This window comes from Accipiter gentilis, chromosome Z (assembly GCF_929443795.1).
Source record: "Accipiter gentilis chromosome Z, bAccGen1.1, whole genome shotgun sequence".
Lineage (NCBI taxonomy): Eukaryota > Metazoa > Chordata > Aves > Accipitriformes > Accipitridae > Astur > Astur gentilis.
Window position 1 is genome coordinate 37,235,160 of NC_064919.1, and position 15,250 is coordinate 37,250,409.

The window sequence follows — 15,250 nt, forward strand, 5'->3', positions numbered from 1 at the left end:
GGGGGGGTGGGAGGGCAGCCCCGCAGGTGCCCCTGGCCCTGCTGCCTCCTGGCGAAGGTCTCCCACACCTAGGCTGGCCCCTTTCTACAGCCCTCAAAGAACCAATGTGGATGGCTACCCCAGCACCTCAGCAGCTGCCCTTCGTGGTGGTCCTGGAAGCCCTCCCTCTGTCCTCTTTCCTATCCCTGAGGAGGAAGAGCCCGAGGAGGCCGTGGCAGGTCCATCTACATCCAGCCAGGGCAGGGAACGCTCCCCTGCGGGGCCACAGCGAGCCCCAAAGAGGAGGGTCGGCAGCCCCGAGGCCTCTTATCCAGCCAACAAGAGGCCACCCCGCTGGCAGCGCTAGAAGAATGTCCCAAGTGCAGCTGAAACCAGGGCTGGGCCAGCAGCTGGGGTGTGCACTGGCCCTCAATGGCTCCCTGTGCTCTAAGTGACATAATTTGTAAGTGAAATAAAATAAAGACCTGTAAACTGCAAAAAGTCTCTGTTTTCCTAACAGTGCAGGTGGCATTGCTATCCCCACCCATGCTGCTTTCTCCCCCCCTTTTCCTGGGGCTATGCCCACCGTTGCCTCTCGTTGTCCTTAGCAGAGCGCCATGGGGCTTCTCCCTCCAGTCTTGCACAGCCTCGTCACCCTGCTTTGACTACCATGGGGCTGGACCCGTGCTCTCTGAGCGCATCTCTCCCCAGAGCACAGCACCACGGGTCTTGGCCCTCTGCTTTTGCAGGGCCCCTTTCCCTTCAGGAAGGTGCCATGGTGCCTGTCCCTGTTCTCTTGCAGGGCCCCTTTCCCCTGATTCAAGCACTGTGGCACCTGGCCCTATGGACCTGAAAATGCCACCGAGTCCCATTCTCTGGTGTCGCTGGGCACTCTTTCCCCTCATTCAAGTGCTACGAGGCGGGATGTGACCCAAGAAAGGTGGACATGCTACTGCCCTCAAGCACAGGCTTTCTTCCCCCTCTTCCAGATCCAGCCTTGGTGCTGGCATTTCTCATCCGCTCAGAAAGGAACCCTCTTTGGCAGACGGGCACCGTCAGTTCCCCAGTGCCCCTCACCACCACCACCACCACCACCACCACCCCTCCCCTTTGGTTGCTCTTTGCAGGACTTCCCCCAGCACAGCTCCTCTCTGCTGCCAGTCAGCCCCGCAGAAATAGCAGTGCAAGTTCTCTGTGCTCCTCGGGGACCCTCGCCCTCCTCTCACACACCGCTCCGTGACCCTTCTGTAGCCAATCCAGCCACGCAGGGTGAGGGGAGGGACAGAGGGTGGCTACTGGGTTTGGCACCAAGACCTGCTGCCGGGCCCCAAAGGAAGACCCAGGCCCCCACGGCACGAAAAGCCAAAGCTCAGCAGCAGTAACTACAACACAAATTCCCACAACTAGAAATGTAGGAAAGGCTGCCTGATGGCGTGTTAAGAGTGTAAAATTTAAGTCCACCGTGTAATTTTTTTCTCACCAGTAACCAGAAAAAGAAAGCAGAGGGGCTGCCTGTATGGATATCATACCCATACAGCTCACGATATGCGCAGGTGCGAACGTGAGACAACGCGAAATTATGGCGCGGCAGCGGGCAGGACGCGGGGCGGGGGGGGGGAGGGGGGCGGTGTTGGGTAGCGAGCCCGCACGCCGCACCAACAGCGCTCCTCCGGGCCGGGCAGGGACTGTTGGCCGCCCTGCCGTTCTCCCCTACCGCGCACCGCGGCCCCTCCCCGCCGCCGCCCGCCGAACGTGGCAAAAGAGGTTTCCGACTCCCCCGCCGCCGCCATTTTGAATGCGACAGCTGCGCGTCGGTGGCGCGACGGAAATGGCAGCGGGGCGCGCGACGCCACTAGGGAGTGCCGCCGGCGACGTGGCAAGCGCGGCGGCGGGGCGGGGCGGTGCCCGGCGCGGCGCCGCCAGGGCTGCTGGGAGCTGTAGTCGGCGGTGGAGCCCGTCGGTGTCCGTCTTCATCGCCGGCAGGTCCCGGGGCGCGGCTTTGCGGCGGGGCGAGCGTGGCAGGCCGAGCGTGGCAGGCCGGGCGGGCGAGCGGCAGCCGGAGGCGGCGGGCTCTGGCGCTTGGGCTGGGTGAGGGCGTGTGTCGTGGCGGGCAGAGGGGACGCGTTGGCACCCGTCGTCCCCGGCGGCGGAGAGGGAGTGGCTGGAGGGCTGCGCTAGGCCGGGCGGCGGCGGCGTCCCGCAGCGGTAACTGTCCCGCTATCCCGGGTTCCGGCTGCGGGGGGCCCGAAGCGGCTGGGGCAGGTCTGGCGGTTACGGGGGCGGGCAGCGCGGGAGGCTGTGGCGTATGGGGCGGGGGGCGGCAGGCAGGGGGGGTGCTGGGGTGTGTCCCGGAGGGGGGAATGCCGGCGGGGTCCGCGCCGCTCCGCCCGGCCTGCCGGCCTACGCCTCCGCGCTCCGGCGGCCTGTCGGTCAGCTGCGGGGCCCTGCGGGGCGGCCGCCGGCCCGGCCGCGTCTGTGCGTGTTTGTGCGTGTGTGCGGGCCGCCGGCCGAGGTCCGGGAGCCGTCCCGATGCCTCCCACCCAGGCCCTTTTCCCCCTTGGGCGGCACGGCGGGGGGCTGCGCGGTGTCGGCCTCTCAGCGGGCTCGGTCCTGGGGCGCAGCCGGGGGCCTGACCCTGCTGTGGGCACTCTGTCTCGTTCCTCTCGTTCTGCACCATCTTGTCCCTCTAAAGGGCAGCAGCGGTTCCTGTCCTCTCTGCTGAGAGGAACATGCTTTGAGGCTTGTTGTGAGGTGAGGGTCGTGGGCTGTGAATGCCGATCAGAGTCCTTACAGCAGGACTGCTTGCTGCCTCAGTGGCTGGTGGCATGGCAAACGCGTGCGTGGACCTGCACTCTCTATAGAATTTCCAGCTGGCTGGTCCTGGTACCTTGCTAGGTCACTTAACATTGTTCTGCTTTTGTGAGTCACCCTCCAAGCGACCAGGCTTCCCCCCCCCCCCCCCCCCCCCCGCACTGTGTAGAGAGCTTGGATTGCGGGTCTCGGGACTGTGCGTTCCAGCCGTGCAGCTGGGGGTGGGAATGCTGGTCCTGGTAAACCCCCTGTGGTTTCAGCTTGAATGAGCGTGATTGACAGTGGAAATCCTCACCCCTGAGGATCTGTTAGTATCTGATAGAAGTGATGCTTCAGGAGCTTTATTAGTTTACAATGTCTCTGGAGGCATTGTTGAAGTGATTTGCCCTTTATTTATGTGATTTATTTATTTTTATTGTCGCATGAAATAAGCATTATTTCTTTTGGGGAAAAACCTCTGGAAGTGCCAGAGCTGTTGCGTCACATAATATGATATAGCTATTGGTGCAAATTGGTACAATGTACGTGGTTTTGTTTAGCTGTTTCTTTGATGGTTTTTATGTAGTTGTATGTAACATTGTATACTATCGTATAACATTGGAACTAGGAAGCCCCTGGAGCTACATAAGCTTTGTAGTATTTAAAACTAAGTATTTGATGGTAAGGGTGCCGGTAGTCCGGAGCAAATCCAAAGAGTTGGCAATGGCACTAAGAATGTAGGAAGCAAAATAATTCTCAGATATGAGGAAGCTTTTCTAAAGGTGGAACTTCTTATTTTTTATGGTATGTGTGGACTATGATAACTCTGTCTGCAGTAGTCTCAAGACAAGGTTGACCCCTTTTGGCACACCTGGTGTTTTGAGCTATCATGGTACTGCGTTAGGTCTGAGGCATACTGGATTCTGCTTGAAAAACAGACTTTTTTTTTTAAAGTGAAAAACTGGTGCAGGTGTTGTGATTCACATTATGCTATGAATATGGAATAGGTATAGGAGAGTCTGGTTGGTTGTTTTTTTCCTGTCTGCCTGTCTGCCTGTCTTTTCTGATTACTTCTCTTTAAGACTTTGGACTTTAGAACAAGTAATTGAACACCAGGTAATTAAACTGATGATCCCTCTATGCCCTTCCTTTGGCTTCAGTGAGACTTTGTATGCCCTCTGGGACCTGCCTGCATTTAATGGACCAGAGTCTGAAGGAAGTTTTATCCCTGATTTTGTGCCCTCCCTTTCTAAAATGGAATAAACCAATGTGAGGGATTTTTCAGATTAAACTTTAATATACTAACAGTTAAACTCGGTTTTTGGTTTGTTTTGGTTTTTTAAAGTGTTGGCTTTTTGATTGGCATCAGCTTCACTCCATCTTTAACAGGTGAATGTTTTTCTTTTGTCATTTTCTTTCTTGTTTTCTTCTTGGTCACTGTTTTTAATCCCTCTTGTTTGCATCTTTGTGGGTTCTTGGGCTTTTTTTTCTTTTGACTTCTCTCCCATTGAATAGAAGTATGTGCCTGTGAATCTGTCTATCAGTTAATGCAACCTAGGATGTAACATTTTGTCTGAAGAGGTTGTTGCACTGGGAATAGCTCCAAACAATTGATTTGTTCAAACGAATTAAAAAAAATAATGTCCTTACTCTGGACAGTTGTCAGCTTGTGCTTAGCCATTAACCATGTGTGTAACCAGTACTGTTACACACATTTAATTAAAATAGTTATGCCTGTTATGATTAAAGATGAGAAGTTTAATAGCATTTGAATTTAGTATTCCAGCTGTGGTTTTGTTTCCTTCTAGACTCTTGTTTAGAGGATAGTTTTGCCTCTTAGGGTTCTTAAGTATGTTGTGGGGTTTTTTATTATCAGGAGCATCTACTGAAATACAAGAAGGGGTTAATTAAGGGTGACTGGAAGTATGGCCTCATTATGAACTCTGAAGTATGACTGATTTCTAGATAATGTGTTTTTATCCATGTGAAACTTGGTAATCTCCATTTGTTGGTAACTTTATCATTGACTGTGAATTTCTATACTTTAGAGTAATAACCTGAAGAATGCTTTTGAGGTGTGGTTATGTCGTTAAGATTATTACAAAATATTAGGACAAATGTAATTAATTCCTATTATACTTCAATAAAAAGATGAATAATTTGCCAGTTCAGCCTTTTAGTCTCTAAATCAAATTATTTCATTCCTGCTTTTAATATGAGCCCTGTTAAAATTTTCAGTCAGAACTTGAGCCTGGTTTTCCCTTCTGACACAGGCTCTGCAATTGAGGTTAGGTTAATGGATGAGATTCAGCTGGTGAGAATCAGTAAAATATAGTTACCCGTCAACTGGGGATAAACCTTGTGGGTATACTATATTTTCTTTGTGTAATGTGAGGGTTTAACATTATCCCCATAGTGTCTTCATTAGTACTGACATGGGTTATTTTATTTATTTTTTTTTAACCAAATAATTGATGGAAGCCTAACACAATTCATGCTTCTACTTCTTAAAAGGGTTATTTTAAGGATGACTGATCATTGGGAATGTGTTTTTTTCTGTGTTTCTCGTTTCCATATACCTTCTTTTTTACTTTCATAGAAGCATAAGACACGATTTTCTTCTATCTAAATGTGAGATTATTAAATTTGTGAAATCAATTTATGATCACAGATCACTAGATGGCAGTATGGCTGTTATTTTCACCTAATTGCACATGCTTCAATTTGCCAGTCTCAGAGTTTCTCCTTTGTTTTTTCAATTTAGTAATACAAAATGTTCTAGTTTGCACGAAGCAACAAAAGTCACTTCCTTAAGAAGTTAGGCTGAATTTTCAGGTGCTACTTGCTTCAAAGTATGTGTTCGTGGCTTGGACTATGGAGAATTATTACTTTTATTTTTTTTAAATCACTGAAAAGACAGTCCAGTTCCGCACCCAGCAGTCATTAAGGATTTGTAGGCTGATCTTACTGGGAAACATTTTCCCTGCTACTCCCCTAAGGGAAGTTGGAAACCCTCATTGGTAACTTTGTTGAGGACTGAACACTGTTAAGGTCTGTGGATTGCCTGTGTTCCCCCCCCCCCGCCATGTTCTTCTTCCACCCTGATGCTTCCCTATTTTGCACATGTGACTGATTTCAGGTAGGCCATTTAGATTAAAGTGTTAAACCATACATCCTATGGGATCAGTTTTAATTGTATGTAGTGATGGATTCTTTCAACATGATGAGCTACTAGCTTCCAGTTACACTTACTGTACTTCTTGCTTTCCTTTTGTGTATTCCCTCCTCCCATGTCTTACCTTTCTCCTTAACATTATTTTTTTTTAATTATTTATGTTATTCCATGCAGCACATGCAAACTACAACTGGCTTATGTTGAGAATTCACTGTATAGAAAGCTGTTATTTGTGCAGGCTTCATGTTAGTCCCTACGAGGTCAGGACTTCACAATGAGATTGATGGTTGTGTGAAGGGATGGGTATGCTAAAGGTAAAAAAAGTATAGAAGCATGTAGGCTTCAGGGTTCTCTAATAGGCATGAGGGTGGGTAGATGGAAAGGGAAGTGAGTGAAGGAAAAAATTGAGAGCAGGATGAAAATACTATAGGCTATTGGGCGTTATGCAAGGGAATAAAGGAATTTGTCTACTCTTACAGCAAAAGGTAGGGAGAGGTCATCTCTTCCCCAGCTAGTGGCAAACCTCCAACTGATTATAGTGGACAATACATCAAAGAGTACGTGATGTATTGGGGTCAAAGGATAAAATTTAAGCCAGAACAGAAAGGAGATAGCAGTATGCCTCTGACTGGGTGTCACTCTGAGGGTATCCAGCTTACTGGGACACATTGCCTAAGGATGCACACCTGGACCTGCAGTGTCCAAGGGAGAGGAAATAAGCCCTACAACTGGCAGGATACCCCTCTCAAACTTCCATGTCCTGGCCAGGCTGGATTTGCAGATGGGTGGCTTTCCCAGAGACGCTTACATGTTGTTATAGATGCTCGTGACAAATTGGAGGAGCCAATTTGTAGTGAATAAAAAAAGGTCGAATTTATTAGCAAGCGATAAGAGAGCAAAACAGCGCTGGGCGGCCAGGGAGGCAGTGCTCCACCACAAGCTCGCAACTTTAGGTTATAGTTACATTCCTTATATACATTTCATGTATCTCTTTCTTGCAAGCCTCTGCCTTGTCCTGCTTCTTCTTTCTTCATTCGTGCAGGTCTGTTACTAAGCAGATTCGGTCGATCTTCTCAAGAGTGTCTTTTGATATAGAATGTCTTTTGATGTGGAAAAGTACAGTCTGGGCAGTCCATCCCCTTATCTGGTAGATTATAGCTGTTGTTCTTTTCCCTCCTTAGCTAGTAAGTTATAGCCGTTGCCCTCTTCCCGTGACCTTTACGCACCAATTAAGCAAGTTTTGTTATTTACACAGGGCATCTGCTAACTCTCAGTATGTCTCTTCTCCCTTTCCGATTTCATGAACAAAGTAACCCGTTCCTTACACATGTGAGAGGAGAAAATCTGAAACCACTCTTTTTTCCTTTTTTTAATATTCAAGTTTTAAGTCACTTATATGGGGTTTTTTAATCACTGTATTTCAGCAACTGACTAATAATTTTTGCAAGTTTGGGATTGCTGTTTCTGTTTAATGCTAGCTTCACTTTTCTCATTCTGAAGTTAACTACAGTGTTATTTGCATTTCTACTAATTCCTAACTTTCCAGATGTCAGTTAGGTTAGGTTACATTTTGGGGGGTTGTCCCATTTTCCCCCTGACATTAGTAGCTCTGTGAAGCTTTGAAAAAGCTGTGTACAGAGTTTTTGAAAAGCTGCTCTGTGGAATTTTATTCAGTCATTCTACATGGCACAGTATTTATTTTAAGTAGTAAGCACCTCTCAGCAGTTTTAAATCATGACATCAGGTGAAATCAAGCAGCAAAGAGGCTTGATAAAATAAAATGTTTCTGTGAGGTTTTGGTCAGTGATTACTTTAGTTGCACAATGGAAAGTTCTTTCTTGCTTTGCAGTGTATAATTAGAAGAAGAATGACTTTTGAAATACTTCTATGAAGGGGAGTGTAAACTCCGGTAGCTTGATGACAAGACAAAATCTTATTATTGCAAATTCTTCTGCTTGGTGAAGTTTAATGGAAGACTGTGCAGTTGCTTTCTAAGGGATAATAAGATGTACTCATTCTGCAAAGACAGTCTGTTCCCCACCAGGCAATTACTGACCCTTTCATCCCACCTGAAGAGAAGCTTTTAAATTAGTTGAAGATGTACTCAGAATCTAAAATCCCTCTGTCATGAGGGTTTTCATGAAGAGTGCTGCACATAAACAACATTTACTTGCTTTCTGAGACTGGGCTGAAATGTTTAATCTTGAATCACTTATGCAAAGCATACTGGTTTGTCAGAGAGACTATAATTTCTCCTATGTGATTTTGATGCTTAATTTGTGTTTGAGACTCTTTGTAAGCCTGTCAAGACTAACATAGACGTCCTACTTTTTGGATTTTTCAATTTGGTAATAACAGTAATTTTTCCTCCGTATCGAACTTAGTCATGTACACCTTTAAAACAACGAGGGGGTTTTTTTTGAAGGAGAGGAAAAACCCTTGTATTTTTGTAAGTAGAGGGTTTTTTTATATACACACAAGTACTTTTACTCAACACATTATCTAAGCTTTTCGTCTGTAAACTGTGAAAGGGAATAAGCTGGCAGTCCTCAGCAGCTGCTGATGTAATGCATATGGTGGAAAATGTTTGAGTCTGTCTTTTTCATACACATAATTACTTTACCTAGGATTTTTATTCATTAAAGTTCCTGTCGTGGTTTCAGCCCAGCCGGTAACAAAGGACCATGCAGCCGCTCGCTCACTTCTCCTGCCCCCCTCCGGTGGGATGGGGAGGAGAATCAGAAAGGAGAAAAGGAAAAAAAACCAAACCAAAACAAAAAACCGGAACCTCGAGGGCTGAGATAAGGACGATTTACTGGGACAGCACAAAAAAAGAAGTTATAACAGCAACAACGCTACTAATAAAAGAATATACAAAAGGAGTGATGCACAGTGCAACTGCTCACCACCTGGAACCTGACGGTCCACCACTTCCCCCACCGAAAGTCGAGAGAGCCCCCCTGGCCCGCTCCCCATTTATATACTGAGCATGATGTCCCACGGTATGGAATAGCTCCTGGGCTAGTTCAGGTCAGCTGCCCCGACTGTGCCCATCTCCCAGGTTCCTGTGAAAAATAACTCTATCCCAGCTGAACCCAGGACAGTTCCTTAAGAATTGTTACCTCAGGCAGCAGTACAAATCATTGCTGTCTAGTTTACCAGATTTGGGACGAGTAGGGGTTTTTGTTAGCTGCCTCTGTACTGACGAACAAAAATCTCCAGGCGTCCATGAAAGTCCCAAATTTTTCCCCTCTCCTTTTCTTCTCCTAAGCCCTTTTACATTAATATAAGATTTTTAAATAAGCATATAGCTTTACTTTTTCAGAAGTAGTATATTTTAAAGGTTTACTCAAAGATGTTAAAAGAAACTTCCGACACAATCTGGCCTTCAAAATAAAAGCCAAAGTTTTCAATTACTTTCACTTCCAATAATGTCACCAGAGCAGTATCGTATTTGGATTTTACGGGAGCTGTCTGTACTGGGAAACTTGTTCAGTGTAAATTAATTTCAGTGTAACTTTATTGATGTTGGAAATGAATTTCAGCTGGTTTCATCTGGCTTTTCTGGAGGTTTATTTAGCTGACCCCAAAAAGCTTCTGCTTTAAGGTAGACACGGTCATGGTTAGAGCTTAGGTCACAGAGTCAGGACTCCTGGGCCATTGCCAGCTGTGCTGCTGGCTGTTCGTGGTGCTGAGCAAGGTGCATGCGCTCAGGTGTGATGCTTGGGAGCATCTGCTGAAGTGCTGAGGCCCGAGAGGGCTACAACCCTGTGGGCAGTCGTGGTTCTTTGGCTGCCAGGAGGGGGAGGCTTCGGTCCTCCGCCTTGCCTCTTGCCACGTTTTGCATCCTGTCATGCGTCAGCTCTGAAAATAGCTGATCCTTGTTGGAGTTGCTACAGCTCAGTAACGCAGCAAAATACTACCCTGTTGTTAAGTTTTTCTTGCAGTGGGATATAGGTTTTGCAATGTGTAATTACTTCCCTATTATTACTCACATAAGTACCACCAGTATATATTGGAAGCGGTAACTGGGCACGCATAGTAAGGTTTTTAGAAAGAGGCTCGGAGTTTGAGGTGTTATCACAGTGCTAAAAATAAAGAGAAGATACAGGAGAAATGAGACGTAAGTGGATAATTATGTACTTGAGATCAGTTGATTTTTTTCTCTTTTCTAGAGTTGGCATTTGAATTACCTGCTCTGTTCAGGAATGTAAATCACTGTTGTGGCCTTTACATTCTAATTTAAAATCTTTTGCCTTGTTTCTCAAGATATGCTTTTTTTTTTTTTCTCAAAGCTTTTCATAGGTGAAAGAAAATGATGGAAGAGAGTGGAATAGAGACAACTCCACCTGGCACACCCCCACCAAGCACAGCAGGGGCTGCTGCTGCCACTGCTACACCTGTCTCATTAGGTACAGAAACTTCCTCAGCAACTTGGGCATGTTTATTCATGTCTTTTGAAGCACAGCAATTCATCCAAAAACATTGCAATCAGCATAATTACAGTGCTCTTCTCCAGACTAATTGGAAGAATTTAAATTGTTTTTTAATCATGGAAGTGTGCTTCTTATCTGACATGTATCTGACATGCAGAATATTTTAAACGTTTTTTTATTCTTGAATAAAAACTTTTTTATGAAGTCATGTGGATGCACTTATGTTTTTTAAGGATGTGGGGCCAGGGAAATAATGCCTTCCACTACAGCGCACAGTTAGATGAACAGCATAGGAAGGAGTTAAAAACAAAACAAATTTACAGTCTTGTAGGGGATAGTGGTAGACCTGGATAATCACTTGTTTTTTAATATTGTAGGTGGTAATCAAAGCACTTTTTCTGATTTTTGAAAAATCTGAACACCATATTCTGAATACCAAATATTTAATTTTCTGACATATCTGGTTTTGTTATCTTGAGTCACACTAGTGCAGTGGACTCCAAAGTGGAGTGCCCTTATCCCAGGGGATGTACAAGGCAATCCATTGGGGTGAGGGAATAAAACATTAGAACTTCCATTAATATTTCTCTTTATCTAAAAAATAAGAAGGAAATTAAGCTTCACTAATATTTAATATACTGCTTGATGCTGATCTCCTCACTCAGTTGGTCCATATGCCAGATATTCACATGTCCTGAGAGTGGGTGTTCCATGATGCAAAGGGGTTGACAGTAGCACCCTCACTCGTTTGCTCACTTTCATCATATTGCGATGCTTTGCAGTTTGTGTGCCTGCTTGAGTGGATTTATGGGTTATGTTGTCTAGTTTTAACTATATTAGCCTTCACAAAATGGGCAAGTCACTTAAAAAAGATTCCTGCAAAGAGACCATGGATTGAAAATACTGCTAATGGTGTGAGCACAATCCAACAACAAGAAAATGGAAGAGCTGACGCTTCTCTGCCTCCTAGTGTGAGCTCTGTACCATTGTTTTTACCTTGTAATATGGCTAACAATCTAATTGGATCTGCCAAACAGTTGACCAAAAAAATTTCAAAATTTACAAGAGGACTATTTGAAATATAAATTTACATCCGCCATCATTAACGATGAACGTTTCCCTAAGTGCATGTTGTGCCTTGAGATATTAGCCAAGGCTAGTATGAAGCCACTAAGATTAGCAAGACATCTGAAAACTAAGCAGAACGTACATTAGGGAAACACTTGTTCTTCTTGACACGGTAAAAATGTCTGAAATAATACATGGAAAACAATATGGTGACAAACTAAAATGCATTCATCAGCAAATACCGTAGGAAGATGCAGAGAAAGCATCACTGAAGAAATAAGTATTAGAACAAATTACACAAATTAGTGTGGGAGGTTTGCTATCCAGTTGCCTGAAAGTACAGATGTTCCTAACATGTCTCAGCTTATGTTTTTTTTGCTAAATTCTGCTTCAATAATAAAATACCCAAAGAACCACTTTATTGTCAAATGCTAAAGGACGGCTGTGCTGGAGAAGGTATATCCTCAACAGTAAATTACTTCTTTAATAAAAGCAATGTATTTATTAAAACTGTGTAACTTTAACCACTGGTGGAACAGTTGATTTGGCTAGGATAAAAATGGATTCTGGAATAAGGTTACAGAGATATCACCACACCTGAAATTTATTCACTGCTTCATTCATAGGCAAGCTAGTGCAGCAAAGAAACTGGAGCCAGAAGTGCACAAAGTGCTACAAGATGTCATCAGTGTGGTTAATTTTATAAAAATGGTCTTTAAATACTAGATATTTTTATGAATACTTTGTAGGGAGATAGGGAGTGACCACGAAATTTTTTTGTATCACACAGAGGTTTGCTGGGTGTCATGTAGCAAGGTGTTTGAAAGAGTTGTTGAACTTAAAGATGACATGAATGTTTTCCTTTTACAAAAAGACAAGTATCCCAGGTTTGCTGGCCTTTTCTGTGATGACGAGTGGCTGTCAGCAGTGGGCTACCTAGTAGATATTTTCAAAAAAATATGCACTCATAATTTGTCCCTTCAAGGTAAAGATGATGTTCTAACAAGGAGTGCTGCAGTAACAACTTTTTGTAAGAAAGTCATGCTTTCAAGATAGCATTTTGAAAACTGGTATTTGGAAATGTTTCCATCATTATGCAATCCTGTTGCCAAAAACAATGCAAGTGTACATATAAAAACTGTCAGATCTGTACACATCAACTTGCAAAGATAATTTCCTGACTTGTGTAAAAATCTTCCCAACAAAGAGTTCCAGTGAAGGACTTTGAACCCATTTGTTAAAAATAGAAAGTGTTAACACCTTCTGAATAGTTTGCAAGAACAATTGACCAACATCGGGGAAGATGGAAATTTGCTAGGTGAATTTCAAGAAAAACCTTTGCATAATTGGTGGGTGTGAGTGGAAGACAAATAGCATGATTTAGTAAGCAAGCACAGCCAATAATGTACTAATTCCATTTGGATCTATGTATCTTTGTTGGGTATCTTTTCCAGCTATGACAGCCATTACAGCCAAGTATCCAAATAATGTGAACATAGAACCAGACCTTCAAATCACAGTATCATGAGGTGTTAAACCAAGATTTAACAAATAATGAGGCTTCTTCAATCACATTGCTTATACTAAAAAATGATTAATAATTGTATTATATAGTACGTTAATCATTATTAACATATTATGTTATTTTATTAATAGTATATTAATAGAGCTTTTCAGTGGGAGAAGTTTTTGTACTGTTAATAAATAAAAATTATTTTTAATTTTTTTCATTCATCTTTATCTCCTCCATTTTAAATTTCTATTGTGTGTGTTTTCTACTATACATAATATACTAGTACAGTGTTACATGTAAATAAAAAATAAATATATATATGTTGTGGGGGTGCATGCTCAAAAAATTTTTACCGGTAGGGGTGTGCAATAAAATTTGGAATCCACTGCATTAGTGCAACTTAGCATATCATTTGACTGTCATTGATATTTAGGTTGAGGCCAGTGAGATGCTTGAGCTGATCCAGCAGCTTACTGCTATCAAAAATGGTCATTTCTGTTTTTCTGACTGAATTCTCTGCCTAAACTTGGTTTAGAGAGCAAAATTAGCTTATCCAAGGATCAGCTGAGGGCCACACTGAAACAGAGAAAGCAGATGGATTAGGAGGCTGGGTGCCAAGGAAGAGAGGACTGCCTGGTGCTCAGCCTGTCTTGTAGAACCATACCTCTGAAGTAGCTCCTGCTTTCCCAGATGAGTGTATGTTTTATTCTTAAAGATGGGCACTTCCTGCATCGTCATCATTACTGTTGATTAAGCAGTTGTTCAGAAAGAACAGTACTAGCTAGAAATGTCTGAGGCAGACTTCAGCTGCTATAAATTTAGTAGTAAAACATTGGTTTGCCTTTTTAAGCTTATGACAAATAGGGTCATGCAAAAAAAAGAGATGTGGCTTACCAGATACTATCAGCAAAAATTAAGCACATTTGGTGTTGTATGCAAACTCAAGCAGAATTAAAATTCACTTTGAAGGGAAAAAAAACAGACCAGGTCAAAACTTACTTGTAAAATATCCGAACAATTATATAACTGAATCTCTGAGATCAAGGTTCACTATTTCTAAAATTCCTTTTTTCTCATTTTTTTCTAGCTTTGTCCAGTCCCCTTGCTACACAAAGTATGTCATCTTCTCCTGCATACTCACCACCCTTGCCAGCTGGAGTGTCTCCACTTCCTCCTCCTATGATGACTTCAGCTTCTCTTCCACTTGTGCCTTCTGCAACAGTTTCTACTATTGCACCACCTCTACCTCCTGCCTCACCTCCTGTTGCCTCTTCAGCTTTTAGTACCTCCGTGTCCCAGTTCACTACATCTCTTCCATTAAGCTCTACTGCTGGCCCTGGTCTTCCTGCACCTCCCATTGGTCCCCCCATTTCAGGATTTGCCGTGTCTTCATCCTATGACATTACCAGAGGTCATGCTGGCCGAGCACCACAGAGCCCACTGATGCCATCATTTTCTGCACCTCCAGTCACAGGTAACTTTTTGTTCATATGCTCTCATGTTTGTGAGACAGGATGAGGGATCTCCTGGGTGGCTTTTTCCACCACTCTGCTAGAGTTCTGCAAGTTCAGCTTCTTTATTATTCCAGGTACACTTAATTAATGTAGCTGCACTCAGAAGAAGGGAGAGTAACCTTTAAAATACAGTCATGGTCTAGGACAGAGAATCCTCTTTAGTAGAGTTCTCCTAGCATTCAGGCTCACAGAAAAATCTTTGGGAGCTTTATTTTTTGTTACCTTGCACAGGACAGCCCAGCTGAACATCTATCTATACATATCTTTTGTTTAGATCAGAGAGTCAACTTCAGCCATGATATTCCACAGAATGATGTGATACTTCAGGCTGTAATCTCATAATTTTCAGGTTTTGTTCTGAACAACTTATCTATAACAAGCTGTTCATCACATGACACCAGCTTCTATTTTCTTGTTTCCAGCTACTAAATTTCATTAGGACAGCTAAAAATACATACCTTCCATGCAAGCAATTGCTGTAGTTGCTGAACTGATGTAATTTTCTGCTAGTGGAACGGAAACTTGGCTTTTCAACCACAATTGGGCCAGGCCTTTACTATTACTGGTGATACCTCTTTTAAGTAGTCTGTATTAGGAAAATGTCTAGAAAGACCTATCAGTTGTGCAGTGTACAATAAAAATTGATTAAGGCTAGTGTTGGAGAATCAGTTAAAACAGGCTTGAGTAATGGGGCAAAGGCTCATCCTTAAATTTTCTGCTGTTTGAGTTTCTTTTGTTTTCCTTTAAAATTTGTAAGGCTATTCATTTGCTTGCT

At 43.8% G+C, this 15,250-nt stretch overlaps 1 protein-coding gene across 8 annotated transcripts in view; it reads left to right on the plus strand.

The window, feature by feature from the left end:
• The first annotated feature begins 1,918 nt into the window (after positions 1–1,918).
• Positions 1,919–15,250, plus strand: part of PRRC1 (proline rich coiled-coil 1) — a 31,197-nt gene continuing 17,865 nt past the window's right edge. The window contains exons 1-4 of one of the 8 annotated variants that reach the window (XM_049796471.1): positions 2,388–4,158; positions 8,608–10,067; positions 10,240–10,356; positions 14,049–14,435. In XM_049796471.1, the coding sequence (XP_049652428.1) occupies positions 10,260–10,356; positions 14,049–14,435 (484 nt within the window). In that variant the 5' untranslated portion in view covers positions 2,388–4,158; positions 8,608–10,067; positions 10,240–10,259. Of the gene's footprint in view, positions 2,068–2,100; positions 2,185–2,223; positions 2,242–2,387; positions 4,159–5,899; positions 10,068–10,239; positions 10,357–14,048; positions 14,436–15,250 lie in introns of those variants that run through there. The other 7 variants (XM_049796475.1, XM_049796470.1, XM_049796473.1 and 4 more) reach the window with 7 other exon arrangements.